General features: G+C 52.0%; 1 protein-coding gene and 1 long non-coding RNA gene across 5 annotated transcripts in view; one reads left to right on the top strand and one right to left on the bottom strand.

The window, feature by feature from the left end:
• MFSD2A (MFSD2 lysolipid transporter A, lysophospholipid) overlaps positions 1-1,408 on the bottom strand; it is a 23,665-nt gene extending 22,257 nt beyond the window's left edge. The window contains exon 1 of the mRNA XM_050932185.1: positions 1,254-1,408. Coding sequence (XP_050788142.1) covers positions 1,254-1,343 — 90 coding nt within the window. The 5' untranslated portion in view covers positions 1,344-1,408. The remainder of the gene's footprint in view (positions 1-1,253) is intronic.
• On the top strand, positions 925-27,848 carry LOC127039072 (uncharacterized). 4 transcript variants are annotated; one of them, XR_007770869.1, is made up of 8 exons: positions 925-1,094; positions 1,491-1,708; positions 3,718-3,854; positions 4,452-4,533; positions 4,949-5,129; positions 24,388-24,558; positions 26,654-26,834; positions 27,216-27,848. It is a non-coding gene; the product is annotated as an uncharacterized LOC127039072 (long non-coding RNA). The 4 variants fall into 4 exon arrangements; XR_007770868.1 differs by lacking the exon at positions 4,452-4,533; XR_007770871.1 differs by lacking the exons at positions 4,452-4,533; positions 24,388-24,558 and having other exon boundaries at positions 926-1,094.

Below are 27,848 nucleotides of genomic sequence, written 5' to 3'. Positions count from 1 at the left end.
TGGGAGAGAATCATTATTATTAATTGTGTTACCAGACAGCTTATTATTGGACCAGGGCCTCATCGCGCCTGGTGCTGTACGAACCTGGAACAAAACAGCCTGGCTTCCAATTGAGATACAACAGACAGACAGGGAATACAAGTGAACAATCAGACAATCCTGGTCAGCATGGAGTTGCCAATTGGACGCATTCCTGGAGACTCAAGGACAATTCTGGAGGGTTGGCACCCCTAGCTAGGCAGTCTATTGTCCGCAGGGCTAAGCAGGCAAGGCTGGGATGGTGATTCACTGTGTGGCCTTGGGCAGGTGCCTCAGTTTCCCCCTTTGTATCAAGGGAATCGTATTTACCTACTTTGCAGAGGTGTTTGTTGCAAGGATTAGATGATGTGTGCAGAGCTCTGGGAAGATAACAAGTGGTCTATAAAGTGCTTACTGCTAGGCTTCCCGGCTGGTAGGAGCAGGCCGGTGTCACACCAGCTCTAGCTGTGAAAGGGAATCACCTCACACTTATTTATAAGGGGCCCATCAGACCAGTCCCTGGTGCACCCAGAGGCTGGGTGATAACATAGCCCCCCCCCACTCCACTCCCGCCCCCCCGGGAGTTTGTCCAGAGACTGAAACTTAATTCAAACAAAGCCCCAGAGCCCGGGCCAGCAGCGATCAGAGCCTCAGGCCCCAGCGCAGCCCCGATCCCGTCCCCAAGCCCAAAGGGGCTCTGGAGCCGAGCCGAGCCGGGCCGGGTATGTGAGCTGGGCTGGGGGGGGTCGTTTTCAAGCAACCCTGAAGCCCCCATACCCACGAGGCGGTTTGGCGGTGAGGGTCTCGGATCGCCTGGTGCCTCCCCCAGGACCCTCGCCCGCCTCCAGCCAGGGGGGGAACCGGCTGCGGAGAAAGGACGCGGCTCCTTTAAGAAAAGTTTGCCCGGGCCTCTGATGAATGAACTTGGGACGGAGCCAGGGGCGCGCCCGATCCCCGAGCTCCAGCCAGCCGGGTGCGGCCAAGGGCGAGCGGAGCTTTCCCGCACCCCCGGCCGGCCCCCACCCCCACGGTTCCGACCCGGCGCCCCCAGCCCAGCCGGGGGGCGCTCCACACCGGTAAGTCCAGCCGCATCCTCCGGGCCGGCTCAGTGTGTCCCCCGGGGCCCTTCCTCCTGGAGAGGAACTTCATTCCCCCCCCGCGCCTCGATTCCCTTCCCCGCTCCCGCATCGCTCCCTCCAGCCCGCTCTGCCCGGACCGGACCGCGCGCCCCGCACCTTGGCGTGCCGCAGCTCGGCCGGCTGCAGGAGGCTGGGCTGGAGCAGCCCGGTGGACGAAGCGCTTTCCGCCCCTTTGCCTTTGGCCATGGTCCTGCGAAAGTTGGTGCGAGGGAGCTTCCAAGCGTGGGGCCTGGGCGGAGCTGGAGCCAGGCAGCGGCAGGATGAATGAATGGGCCGTTTCTAGGCAGGGGTGGTTGCATTTAATTTCTCTCCCTATCACCTCCCCTTTTCCAGAGACACACCCCCTGCCTGGCCTCCGGGGCCCAGCCAACCCACGTTCCCCTTGGCGAGATCCACATAAAACAGACTCAAGGCAACGCAACACAACCCCCCCAATATTCATCCCCAGGCAGGCACTCGGCGTGGGAAACTGCAGCTCAGATTGTCTGGTAAATGAGCAGCTGACAACAGGCTCTTCTTGGAAGTGCCGTAACGTCAGTACAGCTCTGCTTGTAAGTTGTAATATACATGCAGGCCCAGGGACTGACTCTTCTTTCATTTACACCACTAACTTCAGCCGGGTTTCTCCCAGTTTGCACCTAAGTGAGAGGAGAAGCAGGATCTGCAGCCACCTGTTATAAGAAAGGCCATACTGGGTCAGACCATTGGTCCATGTAACCCAGCGTCCTGTCCTCTGACAGTGAGCCGTGCCAGGTGCTTCAGAGGGAATGAACAGAACAGGGAATCAGCCAGGTAGGAGACCCTGGGAGGGGAGACAGTTCTGAAAACTTCCAAACTTTCCTTTAATGGGGAGGGGGAGATGTTTCTTTCTGACACAGAATGCAGATGAAAACAATGGCTCCTTCAGTTCTTCTAACCACTGTTGCATCCTATGGAATTGAAAGTTTGGATAAATCCAGAAACTTGGACTTAATCTTAAATGGATAGTTAACATTTCTAGACAAACCAAAGGGAAAGGCCTCTGGGCATCTAACAACCGATATCATAACAGCAGCACGTTCCACAAAGTCAGATACCTCAGTGATGGGCCCACGTAAGTACCTGTATATAGATATAAAGGATTGAGTATGGCACTGAGTGCTAGGCAGTCCTGAGTTCTAATCCCTTCTCTGCCACTGATACAGTGGGTAGCCTTGGGCATATCACTTAACTGTTCCCTTTTATCTGTACAATGGGGCTATTAATACTTACCTGTCTCCAAGGGGGTTAGCTACTGTCTGAAGACAGGGCACTGCTATGAAGTGTCACATTTTAGTAAGACTCCTTGGCTTTAAAACAAATAAATAAAAATATTCCTCTCCAGAGCAGCTCTTTCCACATTGTGCATCTGCTGTAATGGTTTGGCTCAATGGAAGGGCCCAGGTGCAATTGTTTGGGTGGGTATTAGTGATCCCAGGTGGAACAGAAGCAGTGATAATGGATTGGTTTGGAGTGGTTTAATTTAGTATCAGTAATAGTTGTCTCACCTGCAGTTGCTCTGGTCAGGGGTTTCATGCCTGTACCAGGAAGTACTGGTGAGCCCACACCTGTTAGATGATATGACATAGGGAACAGAGATGGATGGGAATTTTAAGGAGAGCTTTCTCTTGGTACTGTACTGTCTGTCTGATACTGATGGACAATTTGCGTTAGTGCAGATTCTGAGGACGATCACTCCACATGAAACTGTGGATTTTAGAGGAACCTGAAAGTCCTCAAGGATACAGAGAAGAGGCCCCTAAATTAGGGTGACCAGATGTCCTGATTTTATAGCGACAGTCCTGAGATTTAGAGTTTTTTCTTCTATAGGCTCCTATTACCCCTCACTCCTTTGCTATCTGGTCAGCCTACCCTAAATGCTCAGAGTTTGCAGGTTCTCTCTGCCTGTAGCTTTCTCTTGTCATGCCAAGTGACTTTCAAACACAGCTCACCCTGGCCAGATTGAAACCTGTGACCTAGTTAAGGATTTTCTTACCCTATTGCTAATCCGCCAGCTTTTTCCAGCCCCCATGAGAAATGCTTTCTGGCTGTGGAAGGTAGAATAGCAGCAAATAGGGAATTCCTGGGACAAGGCAGCATCTGTTGGGACCTATCTGCTCTGCTCCCGAGCTGCTTAGCTATCGTATCTGTCTTAGCAAGTGAACTGCGTCCATGGGCAACCAAGCACTGCAGTCACATGTTGCATTTGAGAGCTTTTTCACATGTCCGATGAGCCAGTCCTTCTTTAAGGCCTGGAGTATGAGCCATCTTTTTGCACAAACCTCCCTTCAGTGACCATGGCAGAAGCACAAGGTCTGGAGAGGTTCCCAATAGACCAACAGCAGCAAATTAAGTAATGTGCTAATGTGTCAACAAAAACAACGAGGAGTCCTTGAGGCACCTTAGACACTAACAAATTTATTTGGGCATAAGCTTTTGTGGGCTAAAACCAACTTCATCAGGCTAAAACAAGGCATGCTAGAGAGTGGGTGATCTTTGCATATGGAATAATACAATTCTCCTTCCTGACCTTGGTGCTTAGGTGTCACACAGATGGTGCCTGAGAAATGCCTAGGGTGAGATCCTCTGATCGGTCCAAGTGTTCTACAATCCTCAACCCTAACAGCTGCTCACTCCTCCTTTCATGTGAGCTTGGAATGGATTATCCCCATTTTACTGGTGAGTAAAATGAGGCGTTAAGTGACTTTCACATAGAATCAGTGTGGCAGAATCAGGGATAGAAGCAACAGTTCCTGACTCCCCATCTATCCCCTTCTCTAACCACCAGATCCCACGCCTCCTCTCACAAACTGGGACTAGAACCCTGGAGTCCTGGATTCTAGCCCCTTTCGCTAACCACCAGCCAACACACTCATGCTAGATCTCACGAATGCATTGGCTACGTCTACATGGCTTTCTTTTTTACTCGGAAGAATCCAAATGTCATAAACTAGGGATTTTAAGCATTAACTCCTTTAGGAATATTTCCCCTAAAACATCCATGATATCTGGTTTTTGCTTCTTTCCTGCTCAGTGAGGCTGCAGCCCAATTGTACATAGGAATTTGGAGAACCATTTCTGGGAAAGGGAGAGAACGTGACTTTGTAATATCCCCGGGCATTACTGCTCTGCCACCGCTGATCACGTTCCGTGCTCTGAGCACCTGTCGGGGTTAAGCAGGTGGCTCCTGGGAGGTTCATCTTTCTGTCTTTTAGCTCTACAAAGCTAGAATTTCCACTTGACGTCAGCCAATGACTGTGCCCTCTTCCCCTGCAGTTGTTCTGTTGAATTTGTGCTAATTGCAAGACGTGACCAGAATGTTCCACCAGAAAACATGGAGAGTTTCCTCAAAAAGCCTGTACGTTTCACTTGCAGTTCTCCTTTTAACTGCTGTGAAGCCTTTTATTGTGGTCATCGTGCAGAAGTGGGATTCTTTTTTGTGGGAGGTGTCAGGGGAAGGAGAGACAGGGCAGGAAGGGGAGGGGTTCTGAACATACTGTAGTTCAAATTCTTTATTCTCTGCTATGAAATGCTCCTGCCACGTCCTAGTTCAGAACACATCACCCTGTGACAAGCATGAATGACGGAGATTTCAGTTACCTGGGACATCACAGGATGACGTGGGCTGGGTTCTAGTTAGCAGTCTAGGAAATGCCAGCCCGTTTCAGAGGGAAGTGAAAATGGATGTAATAATTAATGCCCAGCTTTTTATAGAGCATTTTTCCTCAGTAGATCTGACAAAGGCAATATCATTATCTATATTTTACATATAGGGAAATTGGGGCACGGAGCTGAAATGAGTTGCCAAAGGTCACCCAGCAGACCAGTGGCAGAACCAGGAATAAAACCGAGGTCTCCTGAATCCCAGTCCAATGCTTTACCCAGTAGACAACACTGCCTGAAACCTGTTTTTATGCCGATTTCCCTGCAGACCCTGGGCAGTGGGGGCATTTGGTACGTATACCTGAGTTTAATCTCATTTCCACTCCTCTCAAAGGGCTGGTCTGCAGGCAGATGCTTTCACATGGCTTGGGCTGATGTCCCACATGGCTTGGGCTGATGTCCCACATGGCTTGGGCTGGTCTGCTTTCACATGGCTTCACATGATGAAATGTCTCCCCGTGGGCTGGGTGGGTCATGACAGCCTAGGCCTCAGTGAGATCAAACCTCATGGAAGTATTGCCTTCTTCATTTGTTGGTAACGCGTGCATCCATCTGTCCTAATTCAGGAAACATAACCAGCCCAAACTTCTGCCCAGACCCTGAACTGAAGCCGGGAAAACCTGCAATGTTTACAATGTTTAAATTAGTTTGAAGAAAGACTCTCTTCTCCCTCACTTTCCACAGGGCTCTGACCCTTCCCTTGACCTGTTCAGCAAGCTTCTGGCTTTCCCTGGACCCTCTCACGCCCTTCCCAGCATAAAACCCTCTTCGTCCCCGCAGTGAGCCTCATGTTCCTTCAAGCCTACTTTCAGGTGAAGATCCCACCTCTAGGGGCCTCTGAAGGGTGCAGTGCACAGGGGGTGCACAGAGCTTCAGTTCTGGGTTGGCTGGGAATCTGCCAGAACTACCATGCCCTGCAGAGAGCTAGTTAAAGGTAGGAGTGGCCTGTGTGGAAGGGAAGGAAAGATCAATGGGCCTGTTGATAATTGTGCTTTGGGAAGAGCTGGGCCCTATATGAGGGATGGGAAGGAAGCTGAAGGCATATTGGAGGATCACCTCCGAGGAGGGGCCTGGTAGAGAAGGAAAGGAATGGGGCCCAGGTGCTTAATGAGGAATAAGAATTGAGCTTTAGCACCACAGCCAAACTTTTGTCCACTAAGCTTGCTGGAACCAACACAAGTCTGGTGAGTGTCACCCTTTGTCACTAGTGCATGCAGCAGATCACGAGGCTTAGAGTCACCAAACGTATCTAGGAACCATCAGCTTCATTCCTGTGGCTGAGGAGCCAAGAGTAAATATGCTGGAACAGAAATCACCATGACAGGTGCCCAGTGACAAGAGCAAAGAAAACCTGTTAACTCCCTTGGGCTGAGATCTGGCCACGTTGCATTGTGATCTTCCTCAGATCCGACAGCGAGCAGCTCCCGAACTCACTCCGCTGTCTTGCTGCAGCACGGGCCCTCAAGGCTTCAACTGGAGACTCTGGTGCGTTTAGAAAATAGCCCTTTTGTAGTCCACAAGAAGGTCCAAGGTTTGCCTCAGTGACAGAAGAAGATAGTGACACTCATCGTGCGGTCTGTGCTCCCTCTAGCTTCCAGTCCTTCCTCCTTCTCAGCACCCTTCCTCTAGACTTGCATCCCCTGTCCCTATGGGTCGAAGAGACTCCTCAGCACACCTGATGGGAACACCTGCCCACCCAGCCAGTGCTGCACCAGGATCAAACTTCCTTTCAGCAAAATGTAAGGGTGGGGGGGAGGAGTTTTGACACACACACCCTGCTCCTTTCCAGAATCTGCCTGGGGTCCTAACAACTTGCTGCTCTCTGCACTGTCGTCACGTATTGTTGCGGCCCTGCTGGGAAACAACTCGGCTGTTGTATGGCCTTTCTTAGCATAGCGGCCGTAGCTCTCCCCCGGCATTCCAGCGCGGATACAGTTTCTGAGTTGTGAGAACTCAGCTGATAGAAAGCATGCAGCTGGGAAGAAAACTCCCCCCTCCCCGGACACATATGCTTTTGTTTCAATGAGGGTCAAGGATTTATTTTTCAAGTCAATTGAGGATTACGTCCCCTCTCTTATCCTGGTGATTTCCCAGGGTTTAAACCCAGCTTGGCTCAGTTTCCAGGCTGTTCTCATTTCCTAGAGGCGGATGGACTGACTGACCAGCGAGGGTGCACGTGTGTCCAGGGGCGCCTCTGAAGTAGGCCAGGGGAAGACCCCCAGCTTGTTGGATGTTACAGGAAGGTGATGGTAGAATTCCTGTGCTTGTGAAAGGCACCAGTGGCAGTCCTGCCTTAGAATCTGCACTGTGATGGCTGCCAGCAGACCCTGGTCCATGACGGATCAAAGTGGGCCCATTACATTGCAGGATCAGGGCCTTAGACTGTAATCTCAGCAGGGCAAGGGCTGCATCTCTTGTGCGTGTACAGTCTAGTATAATGGTCTAGGCACTACTGAGATAGAAATGACACAATATTAATACTGACTGTGCCAGACTGGTTGACGTCTCCATTTCATCTCTGGAGCGGGGATGGCACAGGCAGGGCATTGCAGACTCCTTCACACAGCCCATCCTGTGCGTCATCCCTGATGTGCAGAGACCCCTCTAGGACTGAGAGGGGAGTTCTGTCTTCATGGCACGTTGAGTCTCTCTGCTGAGTTATGTAACAAGGGGAGCCATGCGTGCTAACTGGGATGGTGCAATCTGGGCTTGACCTCTCAGAACCGGGCTAAGACCCACCAAACTCATGTCTCCCAGGCCCCCGCTGCCATCAGAGGGTAAGGGCTTGAGGTAAAAAGACTCTTCGGAGTCTTCTGTCTGGAAGGGTCAGCTGTGTGTGTGCAAATACGTGTGAACGGGTGGGTGCACGTGTGGGTCTGGAGCCTGTGTGTTTGGGTGTATGGACCATCTGAATGTAGAAAAAGGACCCTAAGATAGACTGGGGTGGTGTGGGGCACAGGTTGGGATGAGCTGGGGCCGGCCATTGCAGTTGCCATCTGGGGTGACCAGATGTACCAATATTAGGGGCTTTGTGTTCTATACGCAACCATATCCCACACCCCGAAAAAAGTGTCCTGATTTTTCACACTTGCTGTCTGGTCACCCTATAGCTGGGACAGGATTCCAAGCGCCTTCCTTTCCACTGCTGCATTTTGTACCTGAGAATGTTGTCTCTCCACCTGGCCATGTGCTCCTTTCTCCTCCTGATAGGATCCCCCAGCCTGCAGGCTCGGAGCATGGAAACCCTCGTTCCAGAACCTGTCCCACTGTCAGGATCTCTTGCCTAGGCTGAAGGGGCTGGGTTGCTTGTTGCAGGACTATCCAAGCATGGTTGTCATTCGTATGCAGTAGCATTTGCAGGACTGGTCTGAGATTGGGCCCCATTCTTAGGGTATGTCTACATCTACAATTTTGCAGCGCTGGTTGTTACAGCTGTATTAGTACAGCTGTATAGGGCCAGCGCTGCAGAGTGGCCACACTTACAGCAACCAGCGCTGCAAGTGGTGTTAGATGTGGCCACACTGCAGCGCTGTTGGGCGGCTTCAAGGGGGGTTCGGGGAACGCGAGAGCAAACCGCGGGGAAGCAGGTCTCCTTCCCCGGTTTGCTCCAGTGTTCCCCAAACCTCCCTGCAAGCAGATCTCCTTCCCCGCGGTTTGCTCTCGCGTTCCCCGAACCCCCGTGCAAGCAGGTCTCCTTCCCCGCGGTTTGCTCTTGCGTTCCCCGAACCCCCTCCCCGCAAGCAGGTCTCCTTCCCCGCGGTTTGCTCTCGCGTTCCCCGAACCCCCGTGCAAGCAGGTCTCCTTCCCCGCGGTTTGCTCTCGCGTTCCCCGAACCCCCCTGCAAACCGCGGGGAAGGAGACCTGCTTGCACAGGGGTTCGGGGAACGCGAGAGCACACCGCGGGGAAGGAGATCTGCTTGCACGGGGGTTCGGGGAACGCGAGAGCAAACCGCGGGGAAGGAGACCTGCTTGATTACCAGAGAGGTATCCTCAGGTATGCTGGGACACCTGCTTATTCCACGGAGGTCAAGAAAAGTGCTGGTAAGTGTCTACACTTGATTACCAGTGCTGGATCACCAGTGCTGGATCCTCTACACCCGAGACAAAACGGGAGTACGGCCAGTGCTGCAAACAGGGAGTTGCAGCGCTGGTGATGCCCTGCAGATGTGTACACCTCCTAAGTTGCAGCGCTGTAACCCCCTCACCAGCGCTGCAACTTTGTGATGTAGACAAGCCCTCAGGAAGCATTTCTAGTGCCCCCTTCCTGTGGTACCTGGGCTGCAGCTGGAAGCCCCTTGGTCTGATGTTCAGAGGCATAAAGCTCCTTCCACCCCCTGAGCCGTTCCGATTGGTGCTGGCTCTGGGAGCGAGAAGATGCAATGCTGACACCTGTCACTAGAAAATTTGCTTAGGTTTAGCTGGTGCTGAATGGCTTATGGTTCGGACAAAAGGGGCTGGGGAGGGACAGCAGAGAGTTGCTGGGAACCCACTGCAGAGCTCACCTTATCACACTGACCTCCCCTGCTTGGGGACGCTGCCCTTTGTCCTTCCACCTGTCCCAGATGCCCATGTGTGCAGTGAACCGCGTGGTTTATCTCTGGTGAGATTGGGCTGCGGTTTGTTTATCAACCAGCCAGGTATTTGTGTGGCCGCTCCTGCTGCATCCTAACCCTGTGTCAGGAGGTAAAAGCATTGCCACGCTGAACCATGATAATCAAACTCTGCTCAGCTCAGGCCACCGGAGTCCAAAGATCCCAGCGTCTGATTTGCTGAAGATTTGTTAGTGTAGCGCTGGAGGGGGCGTGGGGACAAAGACCAGCCTGGGCTTTGTGTGTCAGAGATGCACAGTAGGTCACAGCCAAGCTCCTGAAGGCTCAGATCATAGAATATCAGGGTTGGGAGGGACCTCAGGACCTCCCTGTGGGATCTAAAATACCCTCTAGTAATGTGCTGGAGCCCCAAAGAGTCCAAGGGTCGAGTGGAGGAGAAGGCAACACTCTGGGGCTGGCTGGGTGATGAGTAGGAATGGAAGTGTGCTGAGATCTGGCCAGCTTGCAGTGTGCTATGAAGACTCTCCCTCTAGCAGTAGGATGGGTGGGCGAGGCTGGGATTCCCTGTGGCCTAAAACCGGAGGTCATAGGTGTAGTTTGACTTCTGGACTGGGGGTGGGGGGCAGCTCCAACCAGGCCAATGGGGTTGTGTGTGTGTGAGGCAAATTCTGCACCTGCCCAAGGCTTGCACTTTGGGGGGAGCAACACCCCACCGCATACCCCCCAAACTACGGCCATGCTGTAGGTGTATGCCTTGTGTGCTCCTCCTCACCCTTAACCATGGGCATAGGCCAAGAGCTCTCCCTGGCATTAGCCATGGGCATAGGCAACATCTCTCCCTTGCCCTAACTCAAGAGTATGCCAAGCGAGACTAAATCTTGCTCCTCCCCACGGGTGGATGCCCAGGGGGCTTCATACACCACGGCCAACCTTTGCAGAAGCAGCCACTGATTTTGTGTGCCCAACTCCAGGCGCTTTGTACTGCAGTAGCATTTCCAAGCTCCAGCCAAGAGCAGGGCCCTGTTGTGCTGGGTGCTATCGAGACACCCAGAGACAGTCGCTGCCCCAAAGAGCATCCAGTCTTGGCTCCGGAGTCAGGAGCACTAGACCAAGCTTTGGTACAGAGCACTTTACAAACACCGAGCAATTAACCCTCGCCGCACTGTCCTGCATGGTTAGGTAGATAGCATCCCTACTTTACAGATGGGGAAACCGAGGCACGGCATGCAAAAGAAATCAGGACGAGAAGTCAGACATTCTAGGGTCCGATTCTAATGTCCAGGGACTAGAATGTGCTGTTAAAAGTAAATTACTTTATTCTTCTGAACTTTCTTTTCCCTCTGCTGACGCCACCTCCTCCGCTCTTGTAGTTCCATGCGCTGTGTTGATAGAGGAAGCATGCGTTAGCTGTTGAAAGCTGCTGACTTGTACTTTAACTCCAGTCTTGGCCCAGCTACAGATTTCCTGTGTGACCTTGGGCAAGCAGTTTATCAGCTCAGTACTTCAGTGGCACTGGCTGCGAAAAGAGGATGATCCAAAACCCATGGGTTATGAAACTTAACTCATCAACGTTGCTCTGGGCTCTGCTGATGGATGGTGCAATAGGCCGGAGCAGTATCGACGAGGTTATACCGTTCCTGCAAGAGGTCAAGGTTAGAATTCTGCAGCCCTCTCATTGCCTGGGAAGCAGACTTGGCTCATGGCCTCCTAGCTCCCAGTGCTTGAATAGGGAAAGCACCTTTGAGGAGCTGGCTGAATGACTAGAGAGGCCCAGGCCTCACAATAGATTAAATTAACACCCAGTTGGAAACCTCATTTTGTATGTTTTAATAATTATAATCATATATAAATAATAATAGGAGATATACCTATCTCCTAGATTGGACCGTGAAGAGTCATTGAGTCCAGCCCCCTGCCTTCACTAGCAGGACCAAGTGCTGATTTTTGTCCCAGATCCCTAAGTGGCCCCCTCAAGGATTGAGCTCACAACCCTGGGTTTTTGTCCCAGATCCCTAAGTGGCCCCCTCAAGGATTGAGCTCACAACCCTGGGTTTAGCAGGCCAATGCTCAAACCACTGAGCTATCCCTTCCCCTAGACTATAAACAAGTGTAAGAAGTTGAACTGCCTTTTGCGACCTTCACTGGGCTTGGATTGCACCATTCGTTAGTGACACCCAAGCAGCTGGAACATTTGACAGCAACCACAAAACCCCAGATCTCTGCATCTACAAACTTAAACATGTAAACAGCAGCAGCTGCTCCCAGTTCTGTCACTTTCATCCCAACGGATCCCAAAGCACTAAGGTCTTTAATGATCAGTGTAGACAGCACCTCCACCAATAGGAAGTGTTGTACCTATCTCTCAGTACTAAGTTGTTATCTTGTTTTAATATGATGATGTTGTGTCTGGTGAGGGGAGAGGGTTAATAAGGAGTTTTAGTCCTGCCTTTGTGTGCTGGAGTTGATACTGGCAGTGTCCCGTTAATTCTTCACTCGCTGCTTCCTGGGTAAAGCAAAGCAGTTGTCTAACAGCACACTCAGCAGCTGTTTAGAACAGCAAGTGGAGAGAGATCTCTTATCCAACTGAAACAAAAGAGTGAATTTAAAGTATGTAATAGAGCTGGGTGGGAAATGGTTTTCCTGTTCCACAATATTTGTTGAGATATCAAAATATTTTCCAAGCCCGATTTGGGATGAAAAGTTGAAATCTCAAAAATTGTCATGAACTGGTGATCAGAAAAAAAAATGGTTTGGGTCAAGCAAAAAGTTTTGCTTCAATCATTTTGAAGCATTTCATTTTGATTTCAGCCACTGTTTGTTTGTTTTGACTATAATTAGTTTATACTTTGAAGCAAAAGGTCATCTTGAACCAGAAAACTGGGACTTTTCATTGTCAAAATGTGCCATTTTGACAAATCCAAAAATTCCCCAAAAATTGAGTGAAAAAATTTGTCAGAACTGACCCTTTCCCCCCAAGTTTCAGTTGTGGCAAATCAGAACGTTTCCAATGAAAGGCCTTTCATTCATCAGCTCAAGCATGTAGGGTATGTGCAGCAGCATTTGGTCAGCGCACCTGATCTCTCACACCCCCCTTTTAGTGCCACATGTTCTTTGATGACCATGTGTTCAGAACCTTGGCTTTTCATCTGATCCAAAAGATCATCATGTCTCTGTTCACGCAGCGCACTCTAGTGTCATGGTGGGTTTGAAATTGACTCAGAACAACACCAAGCAGATCACCAACAAATACCCCTTGAGTATAGTCTAGGGGAAAAGCCCCAGCTTCCGAACCATGAGCATCCCTCTTGGCCACATCTGAGTGTTCCTTGGAGGGCTCCCAAAGAGGTCATGAGCCTGCCCAACCCTGCTTAGGGAGTGGGATCTCAAAGGATCACAGTCAAAGGTGCAATTGCTGCACCTTGAGTCTATGCACCCACAGACGTACACATGATCGGAACGATACACCTGCTGTACAAGCACCTATATGTCTGCACTCCTGTACGTACCCACGGTCCTGTGTTACCCCAAATCACATTACTGAATATATTGACATGATCTGTTACTGCTGAACAGACTTCAATCAGCAACCTTTGCTTAAAGCTCGTTTAATTTTCCACATAAGTAAAAATCTGTTTTTGTAAGGGATGTGTTTAGACTGCAAGGTCTTCAGGGAAGGGACCTGGTCTTCATTCCTCTCTATTAAGTGCCTAGGGCATTGTTGGCACTGTATAAATATGGGAAATATGACTGAAAAGGTGTGTGGTTAGAACTAGTGAGTGGGGGACAGGACTCTTGGGTTCTTTTCCTGGCTCTGGTACTGACCTTAGTCAAATCACTTAGCCTCCGCGGCTCATCTCTTTCTCTCCTTAGTTCCAATCCTGCTCTGGCACAGATCTTGGTTTGTGTCCTTGGACAAGTCCCATAACTGATTTGTGCCTCAGCTTCCCCATCTATAAAGCAGTGATAATGAGACTGGAGAGCAGTGAGGGACTAACCGGTTAGTGTTTGCACAGCACTTCTTGAGCGCTGGATGGAAGGTGCTGCAGGAAGACCAAATGTCCCTTGTGTTAGGGTACTCATATTATTTGCACTCATTGTTACTCCTGCGAGTCCCGCGTCACATAGATTCGTCAGCTCATGATAGTGCTCTTAGCTTCATTTATTAATACTGAGCACCAACCGTGCAAAGAAGCAGCCCCTCAGGTTAATGTATTTGCAACTGCATCAGATCTAATGTACAAAGGGATAGAAACGTCCCTGCTTCAGGAAATAAAACAACCTCTAAATGCCTGGGATTAGAAAATAATTCTCTCTTAGGTCTGCAATTGCATAAATGCCTATTGAAGGGGTTTCAGACCTGAATCTGAAGCAGCTGGTGCTGATGCTTCTTCGGAGACTGAACTTGATGGTTCCCTGGTCTGGTCCTTCCTGCTCTGTTTGTTCTCCTGGGAACATAGGAATAGACCTAACGGTAGGCCCATGTTCAGATCTGGAGCCAAAATTTCCCCTGTAGTTCAGAGGAGCTGGGGGTCCTGAGCCATTATGAAGCCAGGTGACAGTCACTTAGTTTGGATTCAGACCCTGATCTGATTATCACCATAAGTCAAAGGCTCAGTTTTGCCGATCCCAAGAAATAAAAAATCATGAGACAAAAATCATGACTCACAAATAAGGTATGGTGGGTTCCTTTTCCTTTCTGAACAATTAGGGTCACACTTGGGTCCCATTCTCAAGCTTTTCTTTGCAACTATGAAGCCTAGAAACTTTTTGGTTTGAACTGAAGGCTGAGAGTCCCATCCGATCACATGCATCCAGGAGCTGGGGCTTGAAAACAAACCCCAAATACCGTGAGAGTCGGCAACACTGGGGGAGGGTGCTCTTTCGGCTCAGGCCCAAGGCAGCCAGGACATGAGCTGGAGGTAGTGAAGGAACTCACAGAGAAGGAAGCCGCAGTGCTGCAAGGGAGGATTTGAAGAAAGAGAAAGAGTTGGTTTGGTGCATGAGGCTTGTTCACAGCACAGTGTGGCTGTGGAAGGGTTAAGATCACTACTAGTCTTTCTACAGCCCTGTAGTTAGATGCTTCCCCACCCTCCTGACTCCACCCAGGGAGACGGGGCAGACTGGGATTGGCTCCCCTGAGGGGATTGGCTCCATACCAAACACAGACAGGGCAGGGGCTCAGAGGCCAGAGAAAGTGCTGCCAGGATGAGTTTGGGCTGTGGCTCTTTGCCAGGGGTGATGGGGAAATGACAAATGCAATTCCACTGAGTGGTGGCTCCCTCCTCCCCTGCTCTGCACACTGTGGACATTTATTCTGCTTTCTGCATCGGAAGTGGGGGCCTGTTTACTGGCCTTGGGGGCCTGTTTCTTGGTGGGCCCCATTATCCACAGCAGAGCTGAGCCCAGGGGCAGGCTGCACTTGATGCAGGGAGCAGGGAGGGTGTAAAGATTGCTCCTCTAGGCCAGTCCTAGCACCTTGGGGTGCCAGGCTGCTCCCTGGCACAAAGCAGAGCTGCCTCAGGACTTCTCTGTTCAACGCTCAGCTGCCTTTGCCTGCAAGGGACCCTTCTAGGAACTGAGGATCAACAGAGGCAGGGACACCCGTCTTTCCTCCAGCCGCAGGCCCTACACCCCTGGAAGGTTTCTGTATGGTGGGAGAATCCTCCCCCGGCCTTCTAAGGTGTTTTGCACCATCAGTACAGTGCAAAGCAACCCTAATGGACCAGCCCACAGAGCCCTGTGAAAACGGTGCACAGCCAGTCGCTCCCCTGCCCTAGGATTACCAGATGTCCCATTTTTAAAGGGACGGTCCTGTTTTTTGGGACTTTTGCTTATATAGGCGCCTATTACCCCCCACCCCTGTCCCGTTTTTTCACAGTTGTTGTCTGGTCACCCTTCCCTGCCCACCGCCATGTCCCAAGGCCGAGCTGCCATAGCACACAGCTCGGTTAGAGAGTACGTTATTGGCTTGCCAAGCATGGATCAGGCAGGAACCGCAGTTACCTGTCAAAGGCAGATGCGGTATGTGCCCCGATCTCCATTTGTTAACACACTGTGTCCAAGTCTGATCCAGCGTCAGGTGTCATGTGAGACCCTCTGAGGCATCTTTCTCACATCACCTAGGGTTAGGCACAGCCTGTTCTCCTAAGTCTTTGGCACGGAAAGTCTTGTCACGCTTCAGGCACGATGAATGACTAGCGCTGTAGCTTAGATCGGGGAAAGCACTTACGCACAGGCTGAACTCTAAGCGCTGTCCTGAATCAGGGCAGCTTTCCCCCGAGAAGCTCAGACCCCTACGGTTATTAACTCCAGCTCACAAATAGGGAACCTGCTGCTGCTTTGCCTATGTGCAACATGCCTCAGGTGGCCCGTGACCAGGATTCATCACCCAATTTGATCCACTGATTGGATCATTAGCTTCCCCCACTCAGGTACTGGCAGGGAGTGCGACATGACCACTGAGCCGTGCTGCCCAGGAAGCTGCTGCATAGAGGCAAAGCAGCTTGCCCAACATCACGTCATAGCAGAGCGGGGTGTAGAACCCAGGTTTGCTGGATCACTGCCCTATGCACGAACCACCAGACCAAACAGCATCTGTGATTAGTGTTTAGCCTGCTGGTAGGCTGAGACAGATGAGAGTGCTAGCACTTAGGGGCTCTGGTAGTGGCCAGACCCCATTTGGGTACATCTGGAATTGCAGAGTGGAGGGTCTATGCAGTATTTGCTGTCTGAAGACCCTGCGCCTCCCATGTGTATTTGTGTCTATTTCATTCATCCCCTTGCCCCTGGTGCCTTTCCTCTGCTTCCAGATTATGTCAAGGAGGCTGGTTTCAGGAAGTCTCAGTCCAGCGCACAAGCAGAGGTGAGGCAACTGTTTCACGGTACGTGAAACCAGACAGATCTGTTGGCAGCCCTGGAGGGCTGGGTGGTGCCCAGGCCAAGGGAAGTGAATAATGAGTGGAGCTGGGCAGGAAATGGTTTTTCTGTCCTGTGAGAACAAGCAAGATTTTGAAACATTTTCCTGTCCCTGATAGGGATGGAAAGTCAAAAAACTCGACATTTTCACAAACTGATGAAAAATTGCATCTGACTGAGCAAAACTTTTTTGTTTCAATTTCAACCTTTTTTTTAAAAAAATCCTTTTTTTTTTTAGTATAAATTAACTAAAATTTAAAAACAAAGTTGTTTTGAACTGAAAAAAAAAGAAACATTTCACTTAGAAAATGCCAATTTTGAAACTTTTTTTTTTTTTTTTTTTTTTTTTTGGAATCAGGGGATTCGTCAGACCTGACCCTTTCCTGCAAACAATTCTGGTGTCGACGAATCGGCGTTTTCTGATTGAAAAAAAACCTTTCATCGGAAAATTCCCAGACAGCCCCTTTAATGAGCAAAGGGTTCTGGGACAAAATAAAAGAGGCGCAGCTAGGCCAGGCGGCGGATTGGCTTGGGAAAGCAGCACTGCTGGCTGCTCCCTAGCAATTGATGGTGTGATCCAGCTGATACGCCTGCATCCTGGCTGCTCAACTGGTTGGGCAGCAGAGTCTGACTCTGATACTTGAAAGCAGAAGTTAAAGAAGTGCCTTGGGGCTCTCGGTAACGGAATAACGTTGATTCTCAGTGTTACGTTTATGGCACCTTGGCAGGGTGCTCGGTGCTGCAAACACAGGTCCCTTCCAGTCTAAACAGACCTCAAACTGTCCGAAAGAGGCAGGAGGATGAGATTCAACGTGCGGAAGTAGAAAGCACGTCAGGGGGAAGCCGTGCTGATGCTGATTGCTGTCCCAGCCCCTCCCAGGTAAGGCTGGGAGTAGCCAGCAGAATGGCACTGGGTGGGCTGCACAGAGGTTCCACCGTGTCTACCCGAAGTAGAGTGAGCAAAGAGCAAGTGTGAAAAATTAGACCTGGGGAGGTGGAGGTGGTGGTGAGATAACAACGGGACGTTTGGTCATCCTAACCCAAGGGCTAAAGTCCGGCTGCCTCTGGAGTTCCCGGCACTTGTCCTGGGCAGTGTTTGTTTTGGTGGCTAAGGACCCCTTTCTGGGACATCATATCAGAAGGGGCAGTTAGAGACGGAGTAAATAATTCAGCCTGTGGTGCAATTATTTCTGGCAAAGCATCATCTCCTGTGCCAGCCAGGGCCTGGGCACGTTGGTCATGGACCCCTTCTCCCTCCCCACTAACATCCAATAGCAATGGAGAGAGTTTTCTCTCCTCCTGGCTTGTTGGACCTGCTATTTCCCGGCAGTCCCAGGGGTCTTCCCGGAACATGCTGCCTGGGTCATTGTGCCTGGGGAGCTGTGTCCCCGGCAGAGGAGGCTGTATGTAAGGAATGCAGGCCACCCTCTCCCACTCTCTTTAATAGACCTGGAATGGCCTACCTGTCCGGGCGGTTGGCTAGGGCACAAGACTGGGGATCAGGAGATCTGAGCACAGTTCGTGGCTCTGCCACTGACTCCCTGTGTGACCTTGGGCATGTCAGTGAAACTTCTCTGGACCTGGGTTTCCTCACTGTAGAATGGGGATCCAGACAGTTCCTCACCTCGCAGGGGCCGTGTGACAGATTTATCAGAGTTAGCGAGTCACTCAGGCCCTGTGGCAATGGGGGCCCCCTACGAGCAATGTAAATAGATTCCACACTGTCCTCCAAATACCTGCCACAGTCACCACCTAGCTGGGCTGGCTTTAAATCAGCACCAGGGCTAGAGGCAGCTGCCCCCAACTCCAGCCCCATGTATTTTACCCGATCTACCTAAAAACAGCCCTTGGCTGCCATGGTCCAATACAGATTCCAGCTTTGCCCATATTTTGGGGTGCTGGGATTTGTGCCCCCTCAATAAAGCTGGATCAGGAACTGAAACTTCCCAGAGTTTGAAGGGTCAGTTCTGGAGTCCTGCTTTGAGCCTATCTTTAAGCACACCAGGGCTGGGGCCTGTGATGTAGCCATGAAACTGGTTTATGGCCCGAGCTTGTGCTGCTTTGTGGGGCGGATCTGACAGGCAGGAGCTAAAAGAAAGTGTTCCATAGCCTGTGAAATTGGCTTCATCTGTCACCGTCATTAACAGAGTGGTGAGACCCCAGAGCTGGTCTTGCGATCAGGGTGGGAAGAAGAATGCATGGACCCGGAGCTGGCCCTACTCCCATCCCAGGGCGTGAGGCTGTGATGTGGGACAGGACCCGAAAAGGACAGTGGCCAAAGAGTCCCTCTGCAGGCAGGGCAGATGAATGAGACACAGGGAGGAAACAGGGCCTGGCACAGGGGATGAGTGAGCGGCACAGGGAGAAGCAGCACGTCAGGGAAGTGATGGAGGCAGCAGTAGGAGAATTGTACAGTACCAAGTAGGAGCTCCAAAGTCGCTCCAGGCTCTCAGCTGCCTTCCAAAGGGCACCGGGAAATGTTCAGAGCTCAGCGAAGACGTATGGTAGTTCACGCTCTCGGGGGCCTGGCTGGGCACTGGGCTAACGAAACCACCTCTCGCTTCCTGTGCAAACCCTGGCATAAAAAGCTCAGAATGAAATGGATTTAATGGGCTCATCCTAGCCTAGCATCCTCAAGACTAACGCCCTCCAGCCTCCCTGCCCTTCCCCAGCCCAGGAGTGCCTGCAGAGTTGGTGGGGTGCACCCTGGCCTGGAAGAGCAGATGGGCTGCAGCTCCGGGGGCCCTAGCAGAGCTGCACATGGGGCTCAGACTGTCCTGACAAGCAGGGTTGCAGGGCAGGGCTCAGGTGCAGAGGGAAGGCCCAGTGGGAGCAGCCAGGGACGCGACAAGTCAGGACTGAGCTGCGTTGAGGGGGCTTGTGCTGAGCCTCCTGGAGGCCGGTGCGACGGACCCTTCCTTCCTCCTCCCAGCACTTCTCCATGCTCTGTCCTTGTTGCCTGTACTGGGGCTCTTTCCCCTGGCTGACCTTGGTCACACGGCTCGACCTCCCCCTCGGGTTAGCTGCGCTCTTTAGAGATGCCAGTGCTATTGAAGGGGGAGAGACCTGTCCCAAGAATTGGCCCTGCGCTACCCCAGCCTGTGAGCTGGAGAGGAAGTGCTGTGCGAGCTGCTCCCAAATCCTGCCTGGACCATCAATCAGCAGAGGCAGAAGCCGGGCATTGAGGACCCTAGGAATCTCCACGCCAATTGTATCTAGGCCGGTGTCCTGCCGGACAGCCGCCAACCCTAGACGGGCACCCCGGGAGTGAAGACTTCTGGGTTCCATGCCCGGCTCAGCCCCAGTCTTGCTGTGTGGCCTGGGGCGAATCACACCTGGAGGATCAATTAGCCAATGTTTGCAAAGCCTGCTGCTGAGTGCTCTGCAAACAGGCAAGGGGTCCTCACTGCCCTGGGTGGGAGGCTCTCTGGGCTGGGGTTTGGAAGAGCTCTGAGAGGCTGGGGCAAGAGGGGCCAGGGCGGGTTCCTTTGAAGTGGCTGCTTGATCCATAAGCTGTCGTCCCCGGCGGATACTTCAGCACCTTCAAAGCATTCCACTGCCTGGCACAAGTGTTCGGAGAGCTGCCTGCTCCTCCTGCCCAGCTCTGGGCTGCGGGACACGCCCCGAGGAAGGAGTCCCAGAGGACGATTCCACACAGTCCCCAAGGTGTTTGATGTGCTGGGGGTGAAGGAAGCAGAACTGATAGCATCAATAGCGCTAATAATTAACTGCACTTCTAAAGCCTCTGCCCAGAGCCTGTGGGGTGCTGGACAAGACAAACCCCGGAGTAAGTAAATAGCATGCGCTGCAGACTCCTGTCCGGGTGCAGTGCTTGCAATGCTGGCAGAATCACAGCACTGAGAGGCAGCAGCCTCCTCTGGGGAGTAGGAGAGGGAATATTTCTGTCTCTGTCGCCCATCTGCTCCTTGACTCCCCTGCCCTGGGGGCGCTGGGGAGATGAGCACACCTGCCAATGGACACCACACCTGGGCTGATACCATCTCATGGCTGCTTGGGGGGATGGTTTTCATTCACTGCTAGTGCTGATTTGGGCTGGATTAGAACCACCTGCAAGGGAAAGGTTCTGGGGTGCACGTTGCTGAGAGAGAGGGTGGTTGTATGGTGCAGGCCAGGCCTGGGCGTCAGGAAGCTGCATTCAGTTCCTGCCTCTGCCACTCTGTGACCTTGGGCAAATCCCTTAATCTCTCTGGGCTTCTATTCCTCATCGGCCAAATAGGGATGTTCCTTCACTTCTCCCACTCTCGGGCTAGTTAGGCTGTCCGCTTTTCAGAGCAGGGCCCGTCTCTTCTGATGATTTATGATGGATCTGTGCACCACTTCCTAGCACAATTGGGTCACGCTCTGAGTCCAGGGCAATGCAAGTAACGAAGACTCTAAAATCAATCCCATTCTCTGGCTATGTGGGGCTGTCAGTCCCTCTGAGCCAGTGTTTAGTACCTAAGCAAAGTCTTTTAGCTGTCGGGGGCTGGTTACCTCATTGCCCTGGCAGGGTGGACACTAAACCTGGGCCTGAGGTCGGCTGGAGTGTCAGGGAAAGGTTCAGGGGTGAGGTTTTCTTTTGATGTTATTTGAGCCCATCTCTAATCTGGCTCCCCAGCAGAAACAGCTACAGGTTAGGTAGCTCACAGAACTGTATGTAACCAGTGCCCGGTACAGTTTAGGCCTGGAATAATTCTGCTGGGCAGATCCCTAAAATAGCAGCTGGTCGACAATGAGCAGCTCATTCCCTTCAGTCAGCGGCGCCCTAAGCAGGCTCCTTCTGTGTTTCTCTGATCACATGGCCTTGTGGTGCGTTGTTGTGTCATTGTCCCTTATCTCTTCAGACACATCATCATGCAACTTTCCAAAGGTTATGCTGCTCCCTGCCCACCAACCTGTTTTCCTTTTCAAAGCCGGGTGACGGGATTCCTGGGATGAGCCTGGAGAGTTTGTTTACCCCGGGCCCCTGTCCCAGCAAGGGAAGCATGCAGCACAAAGCCTGACCCAGGGAATGCACACACAGCGTCACGCTCCTGCTCAGTGTCATGTCCTTTCAAGGCTGCTCAGGGAGCAGGTCAAACAGGGCTGCGGAAAGCAGCATGGCCACTCGTTGGGTTCGCTTTCAGCCAGAGTCTCTCGGCTACTGGCGCTGGCCACAAGGTTCATTTAAAGGGGACCTGGGAAGGAAAGTGAAGTTCTCGGAGGACCTAGAGAAGTGGGTCGTGAGATTTCACAGGCCTTAAACGATGAGCAGGACTTTGAATCTTTACCAAAGAGCTTACCTGCCAAGTATTTGTTAGGCATTTGAGTTAAATACAGTAGAACCCTGTTTATCCGGCCTTCCATTATCGGGCTCTCTGTATTAACGGAACAACTAGTGCACACAGGGGCATTAAAAGCATTAAAACATCCCCCTTGTTTACTGACAGCACACACGAGCCATTGCTTCTAGTAAAGAATACAGCGCCCGCTCTTAAAAATGCAGAAAAGATAAGCTCGAGCAACTCAAAACTAGCCCCGGATAGCTGCTGTTGCCACTTAAAATGATCGTTTCTGCATTTGGAAAAGCTAGTATTCGTTACGTGTGTGTGTCGGAGGTAGGGGGAGTGATACGGAGTCTTTTACCTGCATGAATCTAGCAAGGAGGTTTGGGCCAAGATTTTCAAGAGTGGCCGCTGCTCGTTAGTGTCTCCCTTTTTGAGACCCCCTCAAGGGACCTAGTTCTCAGAGGCACGGAGCACCGACCGCTCCCATTGACGCCAGCTGGAGTTGTGGGTGTTCAAAGCACTTCTGCAAATCAGGCCTCTCTAAGGTGTCACAAGCCGAGCCCCCAAAATCTGAGGCCAGTTCTACACTTAGAAGGTTTTGCCAGCAGAGCTACCCTGGTGTACTATACTTGCCAAGTACTCCAGTGTGGACGCAGTTTATACCAGCCAAACTGGGCTGCTTCCACTATTTGCCAGTATTCCAGCCCCTCCAAGTGGAATAAGATATACTGGCAAAATTGTAGTTTTGGTGGTCTAACTGTGTCTACACTAGGGATTTCTACTGGCCCAGCTGTGTCAGTCAGGGACCCCACCTCTTCATACCCCAACCAACGCAGCTATGCCAGCAGAGGTTTGCTGTGTAGTCCTGACCTGAGGCACCCAATGGTGGTAGAAACTTGATAATTGTAGCCTACGGCCCAGATCCTCAAAGGTGTTTTGGCGCCTAACTCAAATTGATTTCAAAGGGAGTTAGGCACCTAAATATCTTTGAGAGTCTAGGCCCAAATAACTTCTTAGAGGCGCCAGAAGAGTTGGAGCCAGGATTAGAATTAAGGATCTCCTGGCTCCCCAGTGTATGGTCAGCCCATTAGGCTACTCTTAACCACAGCCAGGGGCTTTCATTGTACACAGCTAAACTGAGGTGGAGAAAGCACCAAGAGGGGTGTATTCAAACCCAGGCGATTTGAAATATAGCCCTGACCATAACAGGAGAGAGAGCACTTCAATCAGCGACGTTATTTCAGATTTTGGGAGGGGGGCAACTTTAACCATGATTCCAGGGGCTACTTAGGCACCTGAAAACACTAGGGATTTTTTTTTCTAGATAACTAGCCCTGAGAGACTTGGGTTCTACTCCCCCCAGAGACTTTCTGTCGGACCTCAGGCCAGTGCCTTAAGGATGGCATTTCAAAGCCTGTTAGGCGCCCAAAGATGCAGGCGGGCATCTAGTGGGGTTCACAAAGCACTGAACCTTCTAAGCATTTTTGAAAATCCCACTAGGTGCCTAAATACCATTGAAAATCTGGCCCTCTTGGCTATGTAGGCCTCAGTGCCCCACCAGGACAATGGGGGTAATACTCTTGGTTTACCTTAGCGAGGGGCTGTGGGGAGAAATAGGTTAGACCTTATGAGGTGCTCAGCTTGACGGGGTGATGGGACCACGTAAGTACCACAAGTAGGTGGGAACATCTCTATCCCACTTCTAGCCCTGCCCTTGGTTTGGGACCCTTCTTTTCACCTACACCCCCAAATCTCCTCCTTTTCTGAATGCAACCTTGGCTCAGAGGGCTTGGCTGTATAATTCCTGAGTCCCCTGCGTTCTCTCTAAAACAACCTCCCTCCCCCCAGGGATTCCTGTTTTACAGGCTGGACTTCCAGATCCTTATTTTAATCATGCTGCCTCTGTTTGTAAACAAAATCCTGCCTCCCTGCCCCAGGGGCACCTCACATTTCACACTAATGCTGTAGTTAAGAGCTCCCCTGGGAGCTCCCACACCTCCAGGCGGGCTTTGACTGTAAACTCTCTGGGGCAGAGACCATCTTTTAGATCAATGTTTGTCCAGCTCCTAGCACCATGGGGTCCTGGTCCTTGGCCAGGGTCCTGGGCGCGACAATAATGCACACCATAAATCATCTCATCTCTGGCTGCAGGGTAGCAACTTCCTGCCTTGTGCCTGCACAGGGGAGCGCCTGGTAATAGTCATCATGAGCACTCTGCCCGGTGCTTAATTTGCAACGAAAGAGGCGCCAGGGCTCAAGCAATTCGTTTACACTCCTGACTGATGCAGCAAGTGCCGGGGCTACGGGCTGCCAAGCCTAGAGGTGCCAGGGCTTAGCCTTGGCACAAAAGCGCTTGACAAGCAGCATGCCTGGCAGGAGATAGGATGGCTCAGCAGCTGTTGGGGGCGGGGAGGGGCTCATCATGTCATTAACCCTGGAAAGCTTCAAATAAAAGCACCTCCTGGTGAACTCCGTGTGCACCAGAAGTGAGCAGCTTCTTACCCTGCATCTCCCCCTAGTGGCCAGGCACACGAATTAACTGCAACCACTTCCTACTATGCAAGGTGAACCGGGCTAAACTTTGCAGGTGCGCTCTCTGCTTGCATGGGCCTCTGCTTTGGGGAGGCCAACCTGAGGCACAGGCCCTGAGCCGCGAAGATATTTAGGTGCTTGACTCCCATCTTGGTGGATCTGGACCCTTAGTGCCTGACATTTGGCACAGTCCAAGACCTGTGGCTCCCCGTCCGCAGCCAGTCAGGTGCAAGGGGCCAGATTGTCAAGTTCCCTCACCTGTAATTGATGTTCCTCCCCCACCAGCTCCGCTACACTCAGCTTCTTTGAAAATCTGGCCCCGTGTCTGAAATGGGGCATCCTAGAATCAGTGCTCACCTCTGGACGTGGGGTTGTAAGCAAATGTGATCCCTTCCTCCCAACAAACCCGCAACCTGGCGGGATCCAGAGCCACATCCCCTGCTTGCAGTGACTATGGTGAGTGTTTCTTGCTCTTTGATCCTTCGAGCCAACAAGGGAGATGAGAGTGAACTGGAGCCAGATCCTCAAAAATATTTAGGTGCCTCACTCTCATTGAAATCAGTGGGAGTTTGGGTTCTAAGTATCCGGGCCTCGGAGGAGCCTATTTCTTTTTGTGCAGCATCAAGCAAATTGCTGACAAAGTTCCCGTCACAGGGCAAACCTGCTCCACCTGCCCAGTCCGTGAAGGGGGGCAATCAGCTGTAAACAAGCCAGGGTTTGGGGAGCAGAATCCAGCTTGATTCTCCAGGGTGGAGGAGGAATTGTGTTGTTTGCAAGCAGAGCGGGTGTGATTGGGAGTCCCCGAGAGACACGCAGCCCAGGTCCCTCCAGAGGCGTTTCTGCGGAGTCACTTGGAGGCGCAGAGCCGCATTTTGATTTAGAACGTGGAATAAAAGGCCAAAGAGAGGATGAGTGCTGAGGGAGGAGGCCTGGCAGTCCAGAAGAGACAGATACAATTAGAGTTCACATCATTTCAGTGGTACCGGGACACTTTTAATGGTTGAGGTGCTGAAAACAGTTTTAACTTTTTGCCTCATGTCCCCCCTTACCCCGTCTGAGGCCCCCCCATCCCCCAGAGCTGGGGCTGGGAGCAGGGTTGTGTCTTGGGGGGGGGCCTGGTAAGGGGGCTGAGGCTGGGGGCCGGCACAAGGCCAGGACTGGAGAGCTGGTGACTTGGATCCTGGGAGTGGAGTCCCAGCCGTGGGGCTGAGAGTGGAGCCCTGGGAGTGGGGGGCTGGGCCCAGGGCCCAGGAAGCGGAACCTCGGGAGTGGGCCGCAGGGCCGGGGGCACGGGAGCAGAGCCCCAGGCGTGGAGCCAGGAGTGGGGTGCTGGGTGCGGAGTCCCAGGCACAGGGCCAGTGGCTGGGGAGTGGGGCTTGTGGCCAGGGCCCCGTGTAAAACCTGGGAATGCTACAGCACCCTCCACACCCTTAGTTCCCAAGCCTTTGCATCATTTAAATAATGATGATGTTTAACAGAACAATAAGAGTGTTCATAGGAATTCTGTTCTCTGGATATAATAGGTCTTATCCTTGGCTAAAAAGTGCTACAAAATCCTCACCCAGAATATCTGTCCCATGTAACACTCTCCAGCCAGAGATCTGAATGGCAAGTAGCATTAGCCCCATTTTACAGCTGGGGAAATTGAGGTGAAGTGACTTGACCGTGGTCACTGAGCAGGCTAAAGACAGAGGTGGGAATAGAGCCCACATCTCTTGAATTCCAGTCCCGTATCTACTGAGCTACCTGGTTTCTGCTGAATTCAGCCTCAGCCTTGCTTCTGAGGAAGGTAAAATGGAGCTGGGTAAAGCAGGGCACAGAGCAGACACTTGGCCGGAGTCATAGAGAGAGCCAGCGATGATAATACCAAGAACAGAGCCGCCCCGCCCCACCGCCAAGAGGCATGGCTCTCCTCTCTGCTCCTAGGACGCTTGCTATCTATAGAGAGAGTTCCTCCTTCTGACTGCAGCATGGGGAACCAGACAGGTGTGGTGAGCTGAAATACCGCAGGCCAGATTGTCTGTACAAAGCGGCCATGAGACCTTCCGAAGCGTTATGTCACATTGCAATACAAAAGAAATCAAATGCATTTTGCATGTTGTTGGGTTTTTTTAAATAAAATGAACAGGATCCACTCTTTTTGTAGACGGTCTGTATCTTTAGATGCACAGGCTCTGTCCAGTGGAGCTGAGGCGCCTGGGAGCCAGGACTCCTGGGTTCTATTTCCAGCCCCTGGGGTAATTTATTCTGTGAATCCGGGCAAGTCACTGAACTCTGTGCCTCAGTTTCTCCATCGATAAGGTGGGTCATACTCATGCTCTTGCAGGGATGCTGGAAGGGCTGAGATTGCAAAGTGCTTTAGATCCTCCAGCAAGGCATGGGATAATATAATACTGCCTAGCCATCAGGCAGGCTACCAGATCCCAGCCTGTACTGTCACTCCTCATGTTCTCCACCGATAAGAGTTTGATGCAGGTGTGTTTGAGGTGGCTATTCTAGGCTGTTGCTGCTACCTGTCTGCTTCTTGTTGTAACGTCTGCTCATTCCACAGGGTACCAGCCAGTGGTGAGTCTCCCTCACAAGTCTGCCAGTTCTGGTGAACTGGGCAACAGTTGACACCAGTGGCCTGGGTTGTCTGGGGGCCTGTGTGAGCCTGAAGCCTTCTGCTCTCACCTGCCCTGTGCCTCTAGCTCCTACTGTTCATCTGCAAGGCAGCCTGCTTCACAACTGAGGTCAGTGTCATAGAATATCAGGGTTGGAAGGGACCTCAGGAGGTATCTAGTCCAACCCCCTGCTCAAAGCAGGATCCATCCCCAGGCAGATTTTTGCCCCAGATCCCTAAATGGCCCCCTCAAGGATTGAACTCACAACCCTGGGTTTAGGAGGCCAATGCTCAAACCACTGAGCTATCCCTCCCCTCATCATCCCCATTCCACAGAGGGGAAAACTGAGGCACGGGCGGGGGTGCAACTTGACTGAGGTCACCCAGCAAAGCAGTGGCAGAGCTGAGAACTGAATCCAGGTCTCCTGATTCCCTGTCCATTACCAGGCTGGGCTGGAAGGGCTCACTCAGCCTGGTAGGCCTCACTGACACACAACCTATTCTGCTCCAGTATGGCCGGGAACAGCCTGATACCTCCTAGAACAAGCACCTCTAAGCTCTATTCTACACGCTCTGCCCAGCCCCAGAGCCCAGCGCCGTCTGCCTCCCGCTGCTTGAGATGCCTCTGGGTCACTATTGATTTTTTTTCCCCCTCCCGGATAAAGAAGCCGTTTGACTTGCTGCTCACCCCTGCACAGCTGTGCGCACAGCTGCCCCGGCAGCTGCCGGCAGGAAGGCTGGAATCCAGACCCGAGCCGCCGGAGAAACAGCTGCAGAAGCAACAGCAAAGGGGGCTGGCGAATTGGTGGAGCTAAATCTCAGCTGGGCTGAAGCAACAGGGGAGAGTGAGGCTCTCAGAGGCCCCTGTGAGGGACCGGATGCTGAGCGGGAGAAGCTGGAGGAGTCTCTGGATCTCCGCCCTTCATCCTGCTGAGTAGGTAGATAACCCTGCAGAGCCATGCTGGGCCCACTGGCTGCATCTCAGCAGCACTGTCTGTATGGAGGGGCCGATCCTGAGCCATTGACTCTGGTGGGATCAGGATGGGGCCCAAAGGTTGTAAGGTGCAGTGGGCGACAGACGTTAAGTGGCCTCTGTTATTTGTCAGTCTACAAGTCTGCCTGGGCTAGTGTCTGTTGCAGTGTG

Source organism: Gopherus flavomarginatus, chromosome 22, assembly GCF_025201925.1.
Source record: "Gopherus flavomarginatus isolate rGopFla2 chromosome 22, rGopFla2.mat.asm, whole genome shotgun sequence".
Taxonomy (NCBI): domain Eukaryota; kingdom Metazoa; phylum Chordata; order Testudines; family Testudinidae; genus Gopherus; species Gopherus flavomarginatus.
The sequence above is the reverse complement of the archived record's forward strand: the minus strand, read 5'-3'. Positions and strand labels throughout refer to the sequence as shown.